Source organism: Hydra viridissima, unplaced genomic scaffold, assembly GCF_058129835.1.
Source record: "Hydra viridissima isolate aposymbiotic clone 2 unplaced genomic scaffold, HvirCarnegie_v1 scaffold_10, whole genome shotgun sequence".
Classification (NCBI taxonomy): domain Eukaryota; kingdom Metazoa; phylum Cnidaria; class Hydrozoa; order Anthoathecata; family Hydridae; genus Hydra; species Hydra viridissima.
In genome coordinates, this window is record NW_028324309.1 from 2,595,311 (window position 1) to 2,617,068 (window position 21,758).

At 28.3% G+C, this 21,758-nt stretch overlaps 1 protein-coding gene and 1 long non-coding RNA gene across 2 annotated transcripts; both read right to left on the bottom strand.

The window, feature by feature from the left end:
• Positions 1 to 1,501: 1,501 nt before the first annotated feature.
• On the bottom strand, positions 1,502 to 4,481 carry LOC145193519 (uncharacterized). Its single transcript, XM_080070982.2, has 4 exons — positions 3,402 to 4,481; positions 2,716 to 2,895; positions 2,211 to 2,556; positions 1,502 to 2,037 (listed from the first exon to the last, which is right to left on the bottom strand). Exons 1-4 carry the CDS (start codon positions 4,443 to 4,445, stop codon positions 1,868 to 1,870), a joined length of 1,740 nt encoding a protein of 579 aa, XP_079927108.2. The 5' UTR covers positions 4,446 to 4,481; the 3' UTR covers positions 1,502 to 1,867.
• Positions 4,482 to 20,987: 16,506 nt separating this feature from the next.
• LOC149882603 (uncharacterized) lies at positions 20,988 to 21,439 on the bottom strand. The gene is made up of 2 exons (XR_016456402.1): positions 21,301 to 21,439; positions 20,988 to 21,174 (listed from the first exon to the last, which is right to left on the bottom strand). It is a non-coding gene; the product is annotated as an uncharacterized LOC149882603 (long non-coding RNA).
• Positions 21,440 to 21,758: the final 319 nt, after the last annotated feature.

The following is a 21,758-nucleotide window of genomic DNA, read 5'->3' on the forward strand; positions in this document are numbered from 1 at the left end:
AAAATCATTTATTCGGAAAGAACTTTCTGAATTCCGAATTTCACTGGAAAGCTCAATTTTTTAGATTTTGTTTAAAGAATCTGACAGTAAAAATTCATACCGATTTTCGCCTTTTAAACGCTAATCAAAAATATTAATTTTTATTACTAATACCTAGTTATCATTCTTTTCTAATAATTTTATTATCAGTTAATACTTTTTAAATATTTTTGATGAATTTTTTCATTATCACTGCTGATTTTAATTATTACTATTATGTCCAATAGTTTTACACCTGACTTTTTTTATTTATTTTAATATGCTAATGTGGTGGGTAAATATCTTTACGTGCGTGTGTTAAGGTACGTAAATACATATGTTGTGTGCGTTTGTAGATGTAACGATGTACATACGCACACAAAATGTATTAAATACATTTTGTGTAAAAAAAAAGGTATATACATAAATTTTACGTATATACCTTTTGTTGTAAACGATATTTACTTTATGAAGCGTATTGATAACGTTGAACAGATTTTCAGTGTTTTTTAAAAAGAGAATATTACTGAGAAGTTGCTCTTTCAAAATGTCTATGGCAATCGGAAAAACACTTTATTTAAAATTCTTGACTTTTAGTGGCTTTTTGTTTAACTACATATTTAATTTTAAAGCTACATCCTAGTAAGGATAAATCAAAATGAAGCCTTCTTTCTTTCTTTAAATATTTTTTTTCATTTTCAAATTTTTTGAGTCGCACTTTTCATCATGAGATTTTAAACCCAATGCTCACATACACACACACACACACACACACACACACACACACACACACACACACATGTGCACGCACGCACAAACACCCACACACACATACACTCACCCGACAGCTTTTTGTGGTCTGAAAAAGGTTATAATCGACTTTAAAACTAAAGTCCCGAATGTCAGAAATGTTTTTTTGAATGTATACATCGAAGTCAAGTTGTTCTATTTGCTCTCAGCCTAAATTGCAGCTTGCATGCAAACAGCAAAACTTTCACGCGACGTATATTGCTCGGAAAGGGATCTTTTAAGAACAAGGTACTCAGAAAAAAAATATTTTCTACTAAAATAATTAGAGATTTTAAATTAAAGAAGTTGCGCAAAAGGACGTGGACTGTCCTGTAAACATTAACAAACTCATTTTAATTGATTTGTAAATTTTAAATTGTTAAACGGAAACTTGTTACTAAACCGTGCACCCACGCCTTGGTTGCTATGGAAAGTTCTTTATTGACATTTTTAACATTCAATGCCACAAAATAAGTACCAGAGAGTTTGACATAATTGTAACAAAAAACGACAACTTGCCGTACAAATTTTTTCTTTTTAATAAAACTACAATAATTTTATCAATAAAAATTTATTTTACTTTTTACTTATATAGACAATTTCATTTTATTTTCAAAACTAAATTGGTATAAAATATTTATATTAATTGCATATAAAAGGAATAAAAATAAAAACACTTTTGAACTCATTACCTGAATTTTACCTGCTTTTTTTAAATTGAAATTCTATTATGTTAAATATAGAATCTTCATTTAACTCAAGAGAAATTCGGCGTTATACAAAAATGTAGATTCTAGATAAAAACTTAAAATAAAATAAATTATTTGCATATATCTAAAATAAATATATATTTAGGAAACCTCTAAAAATAAAACTATAAAATTTAAACCATGGCCTAAATTGCGTATAACAAAATTTTATACAAATGACACACTGTAATAACACCTGAATATAAGGTTGGACATCATTTATATACTATATTCCATATTATTACTGTATATCATTATGTTATACTATATATTATGCACTATATATTACTATAATACATAATTATGTCAAATTAAACTTTTGAATCCGTTGGTGGAGGAGAAACACCATTCGATTCTAGTGATTTTTTGGCTTTCTTGTTCCTTTTCTCTTTGTAAATCCATAAAGGCACAAGAATTGAATCAAACAACAGCATAGATATATGTGCAATAATAATAGATATAGTCATCAAACCTCGATCCCCTAAAAAAGAATTTGATTGATTGAAATTAATTATTCAAAATTGTTAGCCATCTAATGAAGAACATATTAAAAATACATAATTAAAAAAAAAACAATTAAAATGAGCACAAATTAGTTTTGCATCAGCTGTTCAATAATTAAATGCAATTAAACTATAAACAAAAGAAATTTACCTAAAGATGAAGGCAAAAAAGTAAGAACAGCCAATGCAATCGTTGCTGTTTTTTGGCTGGAAAGAATTACAACACACTTGACTTGTTTTATTTCCAGGCGCAATATCCATGATCCTGCAGCATTTACCAACAAAAACATAACGTGCACAGCCAAACTCCATGAAATGACAAGTAGTGTACTTACAGCTGTTAATTTTTTTAATCCACCACCACGACTTGTTTGAGACACTTGTATTAAGACAATTAGAGCCAAGGCAAAGATATCAAGCAACATAAAACATAGCTTGTGGTTTGGAACAATACTAAACTTTTTAATAACTTTCACAAACCTTAGAAGCTTGCCAATCTAAATTGGTAAATATCTAATTTAATAAGCAGTCTTCGTATTTTTATATTACTTCAACAGATATAATTTTTTAACAATTTCATATAAATCCATCTTAATTCACTAGCAATAAATAAATTTTTTCAAAATTAGAAAAATAGATATAAAACTGAACCCTACCACTAAAGGCAGAAGCAAGCTGAGTAAAAGGTTAGTTAACAAAGAAAATACATCAAGGTTAAAATTGCCTCCAGCTTTCAACATCCATTTCAACAGGAGAGGTGTAGTAAAAATACCAGCAACATTAGCTGCTACTGTCAATAAAACAGCAAGAGCATAATTACCATTAAGTTGAGTAACCTGCACAAATTGCAAAAATAATTAAAATTGCTGTATTTCAAATAATATATATGTATATGCATGTATATATTTATGTATGTATGTATGTATGTATGTATGTATGTATGTATGTATGTATGTATGTATGTATGTATGTATGTATGTATGTATGTATGTATGTATGTATGTATGTATGTATGTATGTATGTATGTATGTATGTATGTATGTATGTATGCATGTAATGTATGTATGTATGTATGTATGTATGTATGTATGTATGTATGTATGTATGTATGTATGTATGTATGTATGTATGTATGTATGTATGTATGTATGTATGTATGTATGTATGTATGTATGTATGTATGTATGTATGTATATATGTATGTATGTATGTATGTATGTATGTATGTATATATGTATGTATGTATGTATGTATGTATGTATGTATGTATGTATGTATGTATGTATGTATGTATGTATGTATGTATGTATGTATGTATGTATGACAAATATAATCTCCTACCATCAAAACTCCACTTGAAAGTGTACATGGTGAACTAAAATAAACAACTAATCCAGTCTTTAATGACTCCATAGATACAGATACTGAATTATTTCCATAGGTAGAATTAACATTAGGATTTTTTTCCTGAAATGAAACTAGCATAGTAAGTTGGCCACCAATCACACAACTTAAAAAGAGAATACTGAGTAAACCCCACATAGCTGCTCTATACGCTTTTAAAGAATCTTTTATTGCAGATGTAGGTAGATACAAGCCACTGTATAAGAATATAACAACAAGGCAAATATAGTTAGTTGATTTGTGGTCTAATGCATTTCCTATTTGTGGTAAAAATATACCAACTATAAGTGCAATAACAAAGAATATTGGGAGGGCATTATTTACCAGAAAATGCCTAAATTTCACATTTGTTTTATGAGCAAGTGTCTCTTTGTGGTCAGCTTTTTTTTCAATCTTTTCTTTTTTTAATTCTTCTTTTTTTACATCATATTTAACTCCTTCAAATTCTTCTTTTATATTATTTGCTTCTCCATCATTTACTTCAGAGAAAGAGACACTCTTTTTGTTTTTACTTTCAACCTCAATTACTTCATCACTAACAAAACTTTCATTTACAAGATTCTCGCCAACATTACTTTGATCAGACACTGCTCCTTTAGCCATCACATCACTAACTAAACTTCTATCATTGCACTCATTGTCTAGTTGTTTACTATTATCACTTTGGTCAGTCACCATATGGGTAGCATAACTTTCATTGGTGTGACATTTGCCATTATCAGTTTGGTCAGTCGTTAGGCCACCAAAATAGCTTTCATTACTATGATCTTTAGCAAGAATACTTTGGTCAGATACATCATTAACATAACTTTCATTAGTGTGGCATTTAGTTTGGTCACTTGCTATGTTGCTCTCCACTGCATTGTTAGCCACTGCATTGTTGGTAACAGCTAAGTCAACAACAGAGCTTTCATTAGTTTGGTGATTAACAACATCACTGTAGCCATTCACTACATCAGTAACATAGCTTTCATTATTCATTATATTTTATTCTGAAATTAAATATCATACATCTTAATCTATACATATATGTACATAGAAAACAACAAAACATTTTTATTACTATGTAGTAAATTCATGACTAAATTAAATAACTAAATAAAGTGTACATTAAGTTTTCATAGAACATAAATGCTTTATATATATATATATATATATATATATATATATATATATATATATATATATATATATATATATATATATATATATATATATATATATATATAATGGCAAGGTTCTCAATATAAACTACATATAAACAGATAAAAGATGATAAAATTGAAAAAAAAAAGTGTTTTAAATGAAATAAATCTAATATTCTATTAATAATAAAGAAGATAAAATCCATTCTAAACCACTGAAATAAACATTAAACAGATTTTGTTAGAGATATTTTTTAAATATCTATTAATAAATGCATAAGACATGAAACTCCCTCAGTGCATACCCCTGTTGGTTATCATACACTATAATGCACATTAATGTATTGATATATAACACCAGCAACGGTATATATACGTAAATGTAGTGTTTTTGCTCTTTCAAGGATCATAAAGAACGTTTACAACTGTTCTTTTCTGACGCAGCACGAGATTGAAAATTAGAATAGCTCTTCTTTTAAGATAATGAAAAACATCTTCTCAATAAATAAATTGGAAAAAAAAATTAAGTTCACGTGCGGCGTATGTCTGTTCACGTGCGTGTTACAAACACGTGTAGTTCAGTTCTCAGGGTGTGACAAATGTCATTTTCTCCTGATATCCTGCTACAAATCCTGATATCCTACTACAAATATTTACGAACAAGATTATCATTTTCTTTTTTAAGTTGACTAGAGAATAAAGGATGACTACTTAGTCCCATTTTCTTATGATACCATTATCTAATATGACTTTTAAAACATGAGTTTTATGAATTATAATATATGTTAAATAGCTTCTTTGCTATATAACATGTTTCCAATAATAATAATAATAATAATAATAATAATAATAATAATAATAATAATAATAATAATAATAATAATAATAATAATAATAATAATAATAATAATAATAATAATAATAATAATAAAAGAAATAATAATAAATTGAGAAAGATTGAATTTTTTTTTATCATAAGCTAAATCATGTTTAGATAGTCAATCTATAGTTCTAATTTAATCAAGAAAAATTAATTTTATGCAGAGGCAGGTGGTGCATGTAAGGGGAAAAGTTTATTATGCTAGGTATGCTCCATGCAAAGGGTATTGTGAAAATGTAATTAAAAGCATAACATAAAGGGAGTTTCAGAGTATAAACAAACGATTTCTACACTTTCTGTTCATTTGTCAGTGTGTTGTAGGCCTTAAGCATCCTTAAACTAAATGTATGAACTAAAATCAGATTTTCTTCAATAAATGAAAGTGTTTGTGTTTAGAAAAATATATTGGGCAGAGCAATCCATTAAAGAATTAACGTTTTTTCTATAAACCTAATTCTATTGGTTTGTCCACATCATTTGGACATTTAATGTTTTGAAAAGGAAATTTTAACATATTTTGCCAAGGAATGGCGTCACAATTAGAACTGTGAATTAATTTCATTACTGATGATTATTTGTTTTGTAGATGTAAACAACTTAAGCCCTGCAAATTAGCTCATAATATTTTGAAACTTTAGTTATTCAAGCTACCAATAAACATAAACTTGGTTAAGTAACTCTAGAAGCTGTAATAGTTATTTACTAAACATTTTTTAACAATTTCTAAAAAATTCTTTGCAGTTTCAAAATAGTACTGATAAAAAATGACGTCTGCTTTTACTGAATTAACAAAAAAAGACTTCCATATAGAAGTAAATGTACTTTAATGCCACAAAATTTTGCTGGACAATCAATCTGCAAAAGTAAATTCCTACGAAATCTACAAAATTTCGTGGTTAACTTTACCCGCGAAAACTGATATATTATATATATATCAGTTTTGGCGGATTAAGTTAACCGCGAAATATATTTTATATATAAAATATATATTTATATACTCAGATACATATTAACAACCAGTTTAAAAGTTGGTCAAAGCAGGATTAGTAAATTATTGATAAACAGCCAGGTCACAGCTGCCACCTTCCTTTAACACTTCTTAAAGAAGAGCCTAAGAACGCCAGACACATTTGTTATGATAGGGCATAACAAAGAAAAATTGTATTCACCAAGTATGCTCATCGGTTTAATTTTATTTTCAAAATTATAGTTTAAAGAATTACAAGTTTTTAGCAGCAAGTAAGTCATAAATAAAGTAGAAAGTAAGAAAAAAAATAAAAGAAATAAGAAAAATGGTGCAAACTGAAAAGGAATCTCGAATTCCCCAAATGTTTTTTGAGTTTTTTTTTTTTTTTTTTAAATAAAAACAAGTTTGTCGTAAATTTTAAAGAGGTCAAATATTTGACTGTCATTCTAGTGGTTCACCAAGAATATTTATCATTAAACTAAAACTCTTAACAATAGTTTACTGTTCTGCTAAAAAAAAGTTACCAGAACAGTGAATTAATGCATAATGATTGAGTTTAAATATCATCTTGGCAAAAAGTTTGGACAATTTTTAATCTAAACATACATGTTTGCTAAATCAACGTTTTGATATTTTTTTATTTAGGGCAATTAATCTGAGGGGGATCTTGATATTTTAATGCAAGCTAGTTTTCAATTTTGAAGTGTATTAGCTGAAAGCTCACTAGACATACGTTAACTTATAATTTTAGAGCAAGCACCAAGTGATCACTAGTGGAGTGATCGCTTGGTGCTTTTTCTAAAATTAAAAGCTAATATATATTTTTGCAATGCAACCAACAAGCCTTAAGCATTACAGCAGAGCATGGCTCAAAAGTTAGTGAAGCTGCATTAAAAATAGAAAATAATATTGCAAATTCAATAGTTATTTAGAATAAGTATTGGATACCACTAGAAATAACCCCGAGCAAGTGATAATTAGTAGAGACTAGAGTTTTACCTCGAGTCTAAACGAGATGATGCGAATAAAAAGCACGATGAGCTCAACATGGCTCCTTTAGCGTATGTAAACTTCTTAGGTTCGACTCAACTTGCTTAGGTTTATAATAAAACTTGATTTTTAAAAAATAGTTCGAAGAGAAATAAACTCAATAGATCACTATTGAGTAAATCACTAACGAATTTTCAGGTGTTGATTTCAGATGTTGCTTTTAAATGTTGATGTGGAAAGGTGCAAGCTGCTGGTATACAATTTAAGACAATTTACGATGATAAAGTTGTTCTTACTGTAAGTATAACACATGAGAATTTTAAAGGATTCTAAAGTATTCAGTTAAAAAATGCCTTTTTTTTTTTAATTATTTTTACATTTCGTTAAATGATTTTTACATTTCGTTTTCGCCACTTTAATCTTTTAACAAGACGTTTTTTTATTATAAATTTTCGATCACCCCCGTCTCTTTTAGTTGCTAATTTGTCATTTTTGTTTTAACAAAAGCTTTTAAGAATTATACAACTAATCTTTAATTATTACTTTTGCAAACATCCATAATCTCTTAAAACATTATACATACTCAGGAAGATTTTACACTTCATTCGAGCATATATTTTGACCAGGATGTTTATAATGTAAGCAACAATATGCATCGACGTTTAGTTTTTCTATCAACAATGAATAACTACGAATTAAGTAATTCCATATCAGTCACTTGAAATAGAATGAATTTAAAATAATTTATGAATTTAGACGTAAAAAGTTGTTTAAAAAAAAAAAAAAAAAAAAAATTGCGATACCTCACATATATTACATTAATTTATCCCAATACTTTAAGATAATCCGCAGAATCGCTATTTGATTAAATCCGTTTGAGTTATTTTCGAAAATGAGAAATTATGTATGAATATATACTTAAACATTTTTGTCAAAAACGTTTGCTGCTTTAAACGCATCAAAAGTTCTATTTTAATAAACTTTAGAAAATCCGATTATCTTAAAAGACTCATATAGAACTTTGTATATTATTCGTTATTATTCGTTATTAAGGGAAAAACCAAACGCCGATTCTTTAAATATTACATAAACTAGAACTGCAAAAGAATGTGCGTCACAATAACTTGAGATAAAACAAGGAATTAAGCAAAAGAGAATTAAGTAAAAAATGATGAAAAATAAAGCAAACAAACAGAGGTTATGTTCACACGAGTTTATGTTCTTTTCAAGAAAACTGTGAAATTTGGCACAACTTATTTCATGTGCGCTGTTGAAATAAATCTCTCACAAAAAAGCTATTTATAGTTAAAATAAATTTTTTTTCGTAAAAATCAATTAGGCAATGTTGGTTGGTAGATTATTGGGGCGAAAGTTATATTTGTTGATCGCCGCTTTTTTGCCAGTTTTTACGTCACAAATTTTACTAATAATTCATAGAGGGAAAGAATTAAAGTCCAAATGCGGAAAAAATAATACAAAAATTACGCAATTTTTAATCTGTACTTTTATTATTGTTATTATCATTAAGGATATTTAAACATAAATTAACACTGCCTCTAACGTTTTTCCCGAGTAAAATAAAATAAATAAATATTTAACGTAAGTGAAGACTAGTAAGGATGGAAAAGAAAATATAGATGCAGTAAAATTTTGAAAAAAAAAACAAGAAAAATTGACAGCTATTATTTTGTTATACAATCATCAAGACATTATAGTACAAGATGCAGGATGTATTTTAAGGAAGAACCAAAGAGGTCTTTTAAATGGAGAAAGGGGTCGTATGTCTCCCTATTGAAAAGCAACAGGCCATAATCTCATTTCAAATTAAAAAAAGCTTAAAAATCAAAACGATGCACTTGAGCTTTTGCATTCAACTTTATTCACGGTTTTTTAGTTAATATAAAGTAATTTTTAAAATATTCAGATTTTCTAAAGTTGTTTTAGGAAATCGGTTTTCCTTTGGTGATCATTTAAAGTTTTTTTTATATTTAATTACGGTTTTCTTGAGGATATAAAAGTCATCAAAGCTTTTGTTTGCGGAACGTTAAAATACGATATCTATTGAGCTTGTATGATTGCTAAATATTGAGTATTGTTAACTAGAGTTACATCGTTAATAAAATCGTTACGAAAATAACAAAATTAAAATACTATGGAAAGTAGAAATTTGCTTGTTCCTTTCGGAAATTGTTTCGTTCTTTATGTCCAACAGGTGTTTATGCTTAAACAGCTTCATTTCTCTTTAAGGGTTTTAACTTCTTGTGACGGGGTTTTATCTTATTGTGACAGGGTTTTTTCTTATTGTGACGGGGTTTTAACTTATTGTGGCGGGAATGTAAGATTTAGAAGAGCTGAGTTAAATTTAAAAAAAAGCAAACAAATTTTCTTACTTAAAAAAATAGAGAATATTTTCGAAATTAAAATTAACGCACATTTACGCCAATAATTGTTAAAAAATAACGTTTATAAAACAAAATTAATTTTTATCAGAAGGCGACTAATGATTTAATTACACGTCGATACGCGTTACTAAGTTTATTCGTTAGTTAAAATCAGGCTTCTGAAATGTTCAATATTGAATAACAGAAATCTGTAATGTCAGGAACGGAGGATAAAAAAATACGAGACAAAAAAGAGAAAGAAAAGAAAAGAAAAGAAAAACAAAAAAAAAACAGAAACAAAAACTTAAATGGTTAAGAACAAGAGTAAAAAATTTTAAAAGTTGATAAACGGATTAAAACAAAAAAAGATGCGAAAAAAAAACAACATTGAAATGTAAAATAAAACAACTCTTTATAAAAGTTATAAAAGAAAAGAAGAACAAAAATGAGCTTATTAAATAGTCTCTAATTCTGCTTCTAATAACGTCTCTAATTTGCATTAAAAATGTCTCCCATTTAGAAAATATGTTTTTTTACATCCGGGGGATAGGTTTGACAATTTATCTAAAATTCCTTGGTATAAATTATGAGTTGCATAAATTATGAGTTACATAAATTCTGTATTACGGAATCTAACAACAAAGAAAAGATTTTTTTGTAGTAATCCTGCATTGCTGAAAGAAGTTCACGGTGTGGGGCATGACCCATAGTGTCGCTAATTCCTATGTCCCCTCTCCTCCCACACCCCTCCCTCCTCCTCCCCTCCCCCACCTCAATGCAAGAATCTTGCCGCGCATACTTTAACATCTGTTTTATCAATATTATTATCATGGTAACCAAAAAATCCGAAGGGGTTATTATTGAAGGCGGCTTTAATATAGAATTTTACAACCGAGGAGGAAAAAGTAAGGAGTTTAAGTTCTTCATTGTTTTTAACGGCAATCTGCAGATTTCATCAAAAGTAATTAGCGCATGTGAATAACATGCTTAAGAAAGAAAAACGCATTGTTTAAAGGACTCGATTGAATAAAAAAAAAAACCTGCGAAAATAAACTCCGAAATAAGAAAAAGTAAAAATTAATGATCATGAAAACCTCCTATAGGAAATCTTCATCTGGTATCCTAGACAACGACTAAAAATTGTTAACAGGCTACCTATTACTACGCATTCAAGTTGTGGATTTGTAAAGTTTACACTCAGTCGAGGCTCTAATAAGTTTGGTGACCACAAATATCTAACTTTTGTTTGGTCGATTATCCTGGGGCCAATGCTATAAACATAAAAAACGAAGTTTTTTCCGTAAAACACGAAATCTTTACCGTAAAAAGCGAAGAAAAAAAAAGTCCATTGCTATAAACATTCAAAAAACTCCGTTTTTAAGATAAAAACTTCGCTATTAAATCCAATACTATAAACGAACAAGGGAATCGCCTTTTCAGATAAAAAATGCGTTTTTTCGAAAAAAAACTTCAGATAGATTTTTGATCTCAATTTTAGATATTTTCTTCGTGATTTTTGGCGGCCATTGTTGGAACAACGTTAGCGCTTCAAAATCATTGAACATTCTTTGTTTGTGTTTTTATGCAGATACTTTATAGATAAAGCTTAAAAGGATTTTGGTAACTCCATAATAAACTAATTACTTAAAATCTGCATTTAATCGATTATTCAGTTCCTTGTTGTGCTTCGTTAACAATGCATGCATGAATTTAAAATTCCATACTTATTTATGAAGGTTTTCGATAGTAATGCTGGTTAAACAAATTTTTCATAGTGTTTGACTAAAGAAAAGAATAAATAGTCGATAAATATGCCATATAATACACAAATACACAACAAAATAATACACAAATACACAACAAAATAAAATGCTGTTTAAAGAACTTAAAATGTTACTAGCAATAAAGATCAGAGAAAACAAAGAGGGGAAGCTTAGTATGTTTTAATTAGCAAACTATTTAAATAAAAATATGTATTGCTACATTATATTTTAAATATATGTATATATGTATATATATATATATATATATATATATGTATATATATATATATATATAAATATATATATATATATTTATATATATGTATATATATGTATATATATGTATATATATGTATATATACATACCTATACATATATATATATATATATGTATATATATATATATATATATATATATATATTTACAAATGTTGTAGTATAAGTTTGTAATATATAGTATATATTAACATAATATAAGTATGTAATCAATCAATCATATTTCTAAATAAAGATTTTACATTCAAGTTTATATACAAATAGTTATAAACTAATGTAAAGTAAACTACTAACAGTATATATATATATATATATATATATATATATATATATATATATATATATATATATATATATATATATATATATATATATATATATATATATATATATATATATATATATATATATATATATGTAAATATATATATACTTCCAATAGTTTTATTAACTTAATACACTAACATTGAAAATAGCTTCTCCTACACTGTATAATACGATAAATTGTGTTGGTAGAGATTCCATGACAGTCTCTGAGAACATGAAAAAAAACATTTGTGCCAATAAAATGAAGAAATACCATTATTTGTAGAAGTACTGAAATGCTTTTATTTGCGCTTAGTGTAATGTTGCAAATCATATTTAAGCCTAGTTTCTAAAAAATCTAATACAGCTTTTGGGACTCGATACTGCTCTCGAAAAACGTTGTCAGAAACATCTTCGTTAAAAAAGCGACCATTTAACTAAAATGATATTGAAAAACAAAACAAAAATATAATTTCTGCGCCTATTTAGTATGATTTCTGATTTTGTTCGATAAAAAATCATTAAAATATATATATATATATAGTAATTTTAAGTAATGTTTTAAACACCAACCTCTCGAGGCAATCGGTGGCGAAGCTCATTTTCTTCAACTTCGAAATGTAAGTCTTCATCCGAAAAAATTAAATCCATGTTCCTACTTTAATTTTAAACAATTTTTTTAAACACCAAATACTAGAATGTAAAAATATTCATATAAATAGAATGGACAGCACAGCATACTTAATGACTAATAAAATTTATTAAGTAGGCCTACTAAATAAAATTTACAATAAAAATTACTATTATATTACCACTATATATTACGGATAAAAAAAGTTCGTGAATTTTAGTGACGTATGCGTTTTATGCTTTATAGCAATGGCCGAAAAAAATACAAACAGCGATAAATTCTTCGAGATTACGAACTTTTTTTCGTACGTGAAAAATTGCGTTTTTACGAAAGATTTTTTTTCTCGAAAAAAACTTCGAATTGTTTATAGCATTGGCCCCTGTATGTCATTTACAGATGTTTTACCTGATCATCTTTTCATATGAAAATAACCAAGTATACAGATATGACAGGCAGATATTTTTTCAAGTCATAGAAATTTTACTGAATATTTTGATGTTAATAAAATGATATTCAACCTCGGGTATGAACGAGTCAATGTTGTTTGGAACGAGTGCGAAACATAAGCCTCCCTATAACTTTCCGCGCTATTACTCAATATTTGGTGCTTTGCGAAAAGCTTAAAGTTAAATTTATTTTTGTATTTCAGGACATTAATTATATTGGTTAAAAGATAATACATTTATGAAATTATTAACGCATAAAAGATTTTAGAAAATCTTTACCCGGTAACAACTGCTTAAAACATCAGCTTCAATTGGATTTATCATTTTTATTTTACTAAAGATTTTAAAAATTTAAACTCCAACCACTTATTAGGGTAATTAGTTATATATTTTTAAGTCATAAAAAAATATTTAAGAAAAAATGTACGTTAGAAGTTCTTAAGAAAATGGATTTTTTCTAAAAATTGACATCTTTTAAATTTGACATAGAATGTTAAATTTGACATAGAATGTTGATCGAGGTCACTGAATAATTTTATCGATGAATTTTGCCTCAGAGGACCTGAGTAAGCAAGACAAAAATTGCAAGTGAAAAAAAAAAAATTACAATGTGTTTTTTGGTACGTCCTCCTCAAAATTTCTTTCTAGCTTTTTAATAGCTTTTTTTTTTCAATAGCTTTTTAGCTATCACATATTTTTCTCATCATAATTGAGATTAGATCTGAAAGCAACAATAAATATACGCCTATTTTTTTTTACCTATTATTATGGTGTATATATTATCTAAAATATATTAATTTATAAAAACACCTTTATGCTCAGGAACCGAATTATTGTAAGAAAAAAAAAAAAAAAGAAAGAAAGAAAAAAAGAATCCAATAATATAAAGAAAATAAAAATAAATAATATAAAGAAAAACCAAAACTGTATATCTTAGCATGTCAATATCAAAATTCAAAGACGTAAAAAAAAAAAAAAAAATCAAAAAAATTAAATAGGATTTGCATAACAAATTCTCAGTATATTTACAATATTTAACTAAAATCAGAAGTACCGAATTTTTAGTTCTATTCTTGATTTTCAATTTTTCCAAGGGCCAAAATTCCAAAAATACATCATAAGGTGGTATTGAGTTACACACCATGATTGACCCTGAGTCTGATTTTAGTTTTTCATGCGATAAAAGTTACATTTATTTTGTTAATAGTATAAAAAAGTTTTATTAATTTCATTTTTTATGAAAATAATGTTTTTTTTGAAAAATCTCTACCGCGTAATGGAGAGTGTAATAGTAACCAAACTAATCACGGCAGTTGGTAGACACAGCCGACTAATAAACATAAATATTTCAATATTGAAAGTACTAATTGGTATAAATTTTCAAATTTTCATCAAAGTTTAATTTTCGTGCTTTTTTCATGATCCACTTTTTTCATGATCCACTTTCAATGGACAAAAAGTCCCTCTTTATTGCAAACACTCTAAAATTCTACCAATCTATGAGATCGGGAAAATCCTAGAAAGAATATTTGTAATAAAGATTAGGAACATTTTAATGGGACTGATTCACTTTCTCGATAGTTGGATATGTGATTATCCATCGTAGCATAAGTAAACAACAAAAACACAGTGGGTCCACAGATCAGTAGTTGAAAAAGGGTGTTCTAGCGTAGCAGACTTTTTAGACGCTTCCAAAAATTGGGCAGAAAACATTTTTTGTCACATCTCATTCATTGTAGGGAGAAAAATTATTTTTTATGCAAACGTTGATCAGTAGAAATGTTTTTGCTAACAGAGGAGTTTCAAGCCCGTTCTACTCTGATTCATGCTTGAAAAGTTGTTAGTGAGGCAGGCGTAACAAGGATTAACGAGTACGACACGTTGACGTAGAGATTTGGGACATCGAAGGTGCAGCGGCTAACATTAAAGGAATAAATTTCTATTAAATCAACAAAAGTAACCAAAGAGCATGAAGAGAAGATTCATAGATGTTCCCTATAAAAACAGCTTGTTTAAATAAAGCATATAAACATTATATAAATATTTTCCCTATGCAACAGTTTGTAATATTTTTATCACCCCACCCACAAACCCCCTAAAAGTACGTCACAAATTTCCGTTTAAGATACATAGCTGTTATCTAAGTTCTAATTTATTTGCTGAGTTTATTAGCGGGACTGTTCAAAACGGTAGCCAAAACCATAATAGTTATCACAAATTCCAGTTTTGTGCAACAGCTATTGAACCAAATCAAAATCACATCGACCTATAAGTAACACTTAAATAAATGGAAATCTGAAAAAAACCTGAAGGTTAATCATCACCAAAAAGTTTTGTCAAAACTGTTGTAAATGTTATATCGATATCCCTATACATTCAACAAGCCCGGGTCTCCCCTGCATTGCTTTTCTGGTTATTTTAAAGCGTTTTTAAGTTGCTATGAGTTTTAAGAAATGATTATTAATGTTCGCTTTAATATGAGTATACGATTTTTTCGTTCAAGTTCTCACCGCTGATTTCGGTCAAGAGACCCCCCACTACTTAACCGTTTAAAAAATTGGTTGTATATTATCGATGAGTCAGAATAAATAAACGTTGTTCGGTTTTTTTTATCAATTTCAGAATAAATGTTTGGTTAAGAAATTATTTTCAATTAATGAAACTTTTTATTTTTCAATAAAAAAAAAAAAAACAATTAAAAACTGAAAACCAATTTAATTAATATATTTGCTATCTATATTTATTATTTAATATGTATATCAAATCAAAATCACATTGACCTATAAAAATAAAAGCAGTTAGGCTGAAAACTGCTTTTTCCCATTTCTTTCATCACAAACCCCTCAGAATATAGTCAGTATAAATAAATTTATCTGAAAATTTTAGAAACTCTCAATATTTAGAAGACGACTTTAAATGGCCACAAACTGCTTTGTCGATAGATTCAAACGTTGTAAGTATATTTGTTGATACGACCCTTAAACAATTTACAGTTTTATATTGAGGGTAAAACATCCACTTATATATAATAGCCTTAAATGCCTCTTCGTGTTACTTTTGCGAATTTAAGTCAAGCTCGACTAGAGATTCAAAGTAACCTTGAGCGAATGCGTAAACGAAACTTGAAAATTTCAAAAGCGTGCTTTAGTGTTCTAACTTGAAAAACGTGATAGACCGTACGATTCATGACGTTTATCAGCAAAAATTAGCAGCAGCCAAATGGGTCAAAGACTTTTTATGAAGGAAATTCCTTTTGTCAAATAAACTTTATAATAAAAGTTGTATCAAATAAAAAATCAACGAAGCAGTCAGTTATGTGTGGGTCATTACCAAAAACAAAAATTATATTTGCACTTTTAGATTCAAACGATGGACTAAAATTAACCAAAGCTAAGCCATAAACACCACTTTGGTGATTTTATAATCATTTTGGAGATTTTATAAAATACAACTTTGATAATCTCGTAAATTATCTCTTGATATCTATATTTTGAACACGTTCCATTTGAAATAAAACACATTTAAAACTTAGCAAAAATTTAGGGAAAAAAAGGCTATTGAGAAAATATAATTCGCTGCTATAAAGTTGTATTTTATATTGGAATATTCCCAATGCGGTGGTAAAATGGAAGTGTTTATCATATTAAAATAAAAAAAGTTTAATGCATTTTAAAAAATAGTTTTCTATATATATCTTTTGACTGATCTATTATTGATTTTTTAAATATCTGTAAAATAAGTTATAAAAGACGACTTTTCAGTCAACAAGAAAAACCACTTCTGATCGATATAATTAAAGAATATAAGAACAAGGAACAAAAATTATAAACCTTTGTGGGAAAAAATAAGACAATCATTCAACAGCATCGGCACCTGAATTAAAAGAGATCAAAAGGACCTAGACATAGCCGAAGAAGTTATCTCATTCCATAAAACATGAAAAAGAGCGTGTGTATGTATGTATGTATGTATGTATGTATGTATGTATGTATGTATGTATGTATGTATGTATGTATGTATGTATGTATGTATGTATGTATGTATGTATGTATGTATGTATGTATGTATGTATGTATGTATGTATGTATGTATGTATGTATGTATGTATGTATGTATGTATGTATGTATGTATGTATGTATGTATGTATGTATGTATGTATGTATGTATGTATGTATGTATGTATGTATGTATGTATGTATGTATGTAAAAAAAGACTTTTTAAATCCATAGATGCCTTTATGTAAAATTTAACATATGTAATTATTTTAACAATACTTACATATGTAATATAATTATTATTCCATTTTGTAAAATCTGAAAAAAAAACTACTTTTAAATTTTAAGTAATAATTTTTTGCTTATTTAAGAAAATCTTTTAGCCATCAAACCTTTCAAGGGATATTGATGAAAACAAGTGAATTTGTATAAAGTAGCTATGTTGATTGGAAGCTAATATATCAACCATTTATCTCGAATATGTTAAGATGCTTTAGAAATTTAAATTCCAAAAATATTGATCATAATTTTTTTTTCCAATCTTTATCAGGAATGAACACATTAATTTTTGTTCTGTTAATTTGGGGGTGAGTCATCAATGAAAACATCCGAAAAAGTACTTACCCATGGGAAATCAGAACAAGTGATTTTAAAATCAATGATTTCCTTCCGTGAGAGAAATTTGCATTTTAAGTTTTTTCCTATACCGGCTAAATTTGAGAGATTGCTTTTTGACAAATTTTTAACTTTGGCAACGATACAAAGTTTTTTTCTTTCAAAATGTTTATTTTCTGAATAAATAACAAAGGAACAAGAACAGACCAAGACATAAAAATGATTTTTACTTCAAGAATTACTTCTTAGAATGCTTTACTCTAATAGCAAAAAAGTCATTGTTTTAAATATTTCTAAACATGTTTGCTGTTATAATCTACAACACAGTTAGCCAAATGAGATCCTTATTCTGGGTGAGTCCTGTCTCTTGTACCGCTGCCATTGAGGCTTGAAGTTTGAATACAGAGCTTTGGTGGCCTGCTCTCTGTAAAGTCCAAGAGCTTGATTGCTGAAAGAGATGAACTGAGACACATGAAAGAACACAGTGTGGGCCTTTGGAATGATTGAGATTGGAAGTGCCAGATCTGGCCAAATGTTGATCAGATTCTTGTACAGATGGTTGACAAGTCCCAACAACAAATGTAACTCCATAGGTGGAATTGCTTTCAAAATTAGTGTCTCATCTATTGCATTGAGGTGTGTTAATGACATTTGTAAAATGCTTCGCACTCTTCAAGTCACTTCCTTTCTTAACAAATGCTTGATTAGCCTTTCTGATACTTCCAAAAGTTCTCAAGGAACCACAAGTGCCAAGGTTTGAGGAGTCAGCATGACACCAACAGCAAACATGTCTGCTGGCATGGGATTGAAGACCACAGACAATGTTAGCTACTTTCATGTCACATGACAAGATATAGGAAATAGAATTAGCATTTATCAGCTTCAAAAGGTTTTTGATATTCTCACATGTCTCAGGCATTCCTTCTGATATAGCTATTATTAGCTGTTTCTTTACTCCAGAATCCTTTAATGAAGAGCTGCAAAGCCTAGGAGACTTCAAAACAGGACTGTTTGGTGCTGCAGCTATCTGAAGAACACCCAAACTCATCTTTAGAAAGTCACCTCCACCATCTAATCCAACCTTTACAATGTGTTCTTCAGGGACAGCTTGTGCTGATAAAACAAATTGCAATATGTGACCAACATTTTTACAATGCACAACATCTCTTAGAGCCTCATTGGTTGAACATTTTATTTTAGAAACAGTAAAATGATCTTTGAGCATCTGTCCGTGTTGAGTAAACTTCTTAGCAAAATTTGGCTCAACAAGTCTTTGAGGGGCAATAGAGTTGAGGGTTGAGACAAGCTGTATCATCTTATTATTGGACAGTCCTGTTAAGTTGCTCAGTTGCAAGGCTTTTAACTGGAAGAGGATCTCTGAACAGCCGAGTTGGAGTAGCTTTGCCTGAAATTTTAAGAGACTTAGTGCATAATCTAAAGCATGTGCATTTAATTAATTTCATTAATGCAAGGAGAAATCATCAAATAGGTAAACCTTGCACAAAATAATAAGTACTGTCTTATCTAAGAATTTATTCTTTCTGAAACTAGAATTTAAGTTTGAGTTTTAATGAATATTGGCACATATAAGAAACTTACCAAGTTTTAATGGTAATTTAGGACCTCCACCTGATTGGCTGAGTCGAACTGTTTCATTTAGAGATGTATCTTGAGTCCTAAACACTGAAGATCCCACAATTTTAGCAGTTTTTGTTTTTGCTTTTTTTAGGGCAATCAGATTTGAACTTCTGGCTCCAGCAGTGCATTTATGGCGTAATCCTGGCCCAAAAAATGTTAGACATTTTGCACATCTTTTTCAGTTTTAGTTGACTTTTCATGAGTTGTATTAACTGCCAATGGAGATGGTGCTTTGCATTTTATTTTGCCAATTTGACAAATGATACAATCACAAGGCAGAGAGTTTCTTGTTTGTTGCTTCACAATGATTGAGTTAAAATCATAGAGCTTGGGAAGAGGCTTTGTTGATGTTCCTTCGTCTATTTTTTTCAAGTGAAAACGACAGTTTCTACACATGCCATATGGAAGGCGATCATCTGCAAAGTTTAAGGGTATAGGGATATGTTTTGCCAATCTGTTGATCAGGAAAGGTGTTAAGCAGCGATCACTCTTTGACATGCAGAGAATGCAAACAGAGTTATGACATTCAGAATGAGTTTTTGCAGAGTTCGGCATTTTCAATTAATTTAAAAGTTTTTTATGAAGTATTTATGTCTCCTAATGTGAAAACAAAGTAAAAATGGTAAAAATTATCAAATGTTTAGGATTAACTGGAAATCAAAATAAAAGTAGAGTAGAGTAGAGTTGGAATGTGGCAACTCTAATTTTGAGAAATGCATTAAATTAAAATTTTTAATTTTACATACTATTGCTTAAAAATTCATGTAAAATAATAATCTTATTTTTGTTATTAAAATAAAAAACTACATCTTTAAAGAATAAAAAGTATTGAATTATAGCCAAAGTTGAAATTTTGTCAAAAACTTATCTCTCAAATTTAGCCGGTATAAGAAAAACTTAAAATGCAAATTTTAGTTTTATCACGGAAGGAAATCATTGATTTTAAAATCACTTGTTCTGATATCCCATGGGTATGTACTTTGATCCCTCCTAAAGATTTTTTCGGGTGTTTTCATTGATGACTCACCCCCAAATTATGGAATAGTGTGCACTGTTACGGAAAAAGGTGTTCATGTAAAAGAAAAAAGGTGTTCATGCGTGATACTATATGAACACCTATTAGGTGTTGCCGTTAAAAGGTGTTGATGTAAAAAAAGGTGTTCTTGTTGCATTAACACCTAATAGGCGTTGCTGTTAAAAGGTGTCGATGCAAATAAAGGTGCTCATGTTTAATAGGTGTTCACGCAATTACAACGCGTTTATGACGCACATATTTAATTATTTAAAAGTAAACATGATCTTCTTAACCTTTCTGTTTACTCATAATTAGCATGTTTTAACAAAAAATTTTCCAATTTAGTTTTATGAAAAAAAAGTTCCATGAGCGCTAATAATATATGTTTTATAAAACAACCTATCATTTTATATTATATACACATTAAGACTATAAATATGCAAGCATATTTTATAACAAATAAAAATTATCAGTAAAAAAGAAATTCATATATTTGAAATAAAATTTTAATACAAGTTTTTTAAGTTGTTTTTTTTAACTTTTAAAATATACTTGACTTCACCAGTTTTTGCAACTAAACGGTTGTCATGCTGACTAACAGAACTTGCATTAAAATGGTATAATAGATATCTGCTCTCCAGACATTTGATGAATGATTATCTAAAAACGAGCAAAAATTTTTATAATTTAACATTGAAAAAATATAATAATAATAATTACTAAAACATATTCCTACTGCATTTCATTTTTAGTTCATTTCATAAAAGAAAAACTACATAATGTTACCTTTTCATTTACTTTACTTTTTCCATCTGCAGATGATGAGAAAGAATTCTCAATAGAGAGTTCTTTCTCTTAAATATTTTCAGTCGGAAGTTCAATCTTTTGTTCAATCCATTGTTGTTTTCTATTTATTGTACCCCTGAATAAACTAAACAAAAATTGTATGAGAACAAATAAGATCTCCATAAAACAATTAATATACAAAATAAAAAAATCACACAAATACATTTATATACAATGTATAATAATATCTAAAACTGCATTTATCAAATAGGTTCCTGAAAGGTTTTTGAAAACTTTTTCATATCATCATTTTAAATCAAAGATCCTTTAAATAGGCAAAAGTTTATACAAACAAAGTTTATTTTTTTATAATTTCTTTAATAGTTTTATTTTTCCTTAACTATATGGTGCCTTACAAGCAGTAGTATTATTTGTATGATGTATTAACTGATTTTAAG

Coding starts and splice junctions, on each gene's coding strand:
- LOC145193519 (XM_080070982.2), bottom strand. CDS start 4,445: ATGAATAATGAAAGCTATGTTACTGATGTAGTGAATGGCTACAGTGAT. Junction 2,896..3,401: donor TTTCAAGTGGAGTTTTGATG/GTAGGAGATTAT, acceptor CAATTTGTGCAG/GTTACTCAACTTAATGGTAA. Junction 2,038..2,210: donor TTTTTTGCCTTCATCTTTAG/GTAAATTTCTTT, acceptor ATTCTTTTTTAG/GGGATCGAGGTTTGATGACT.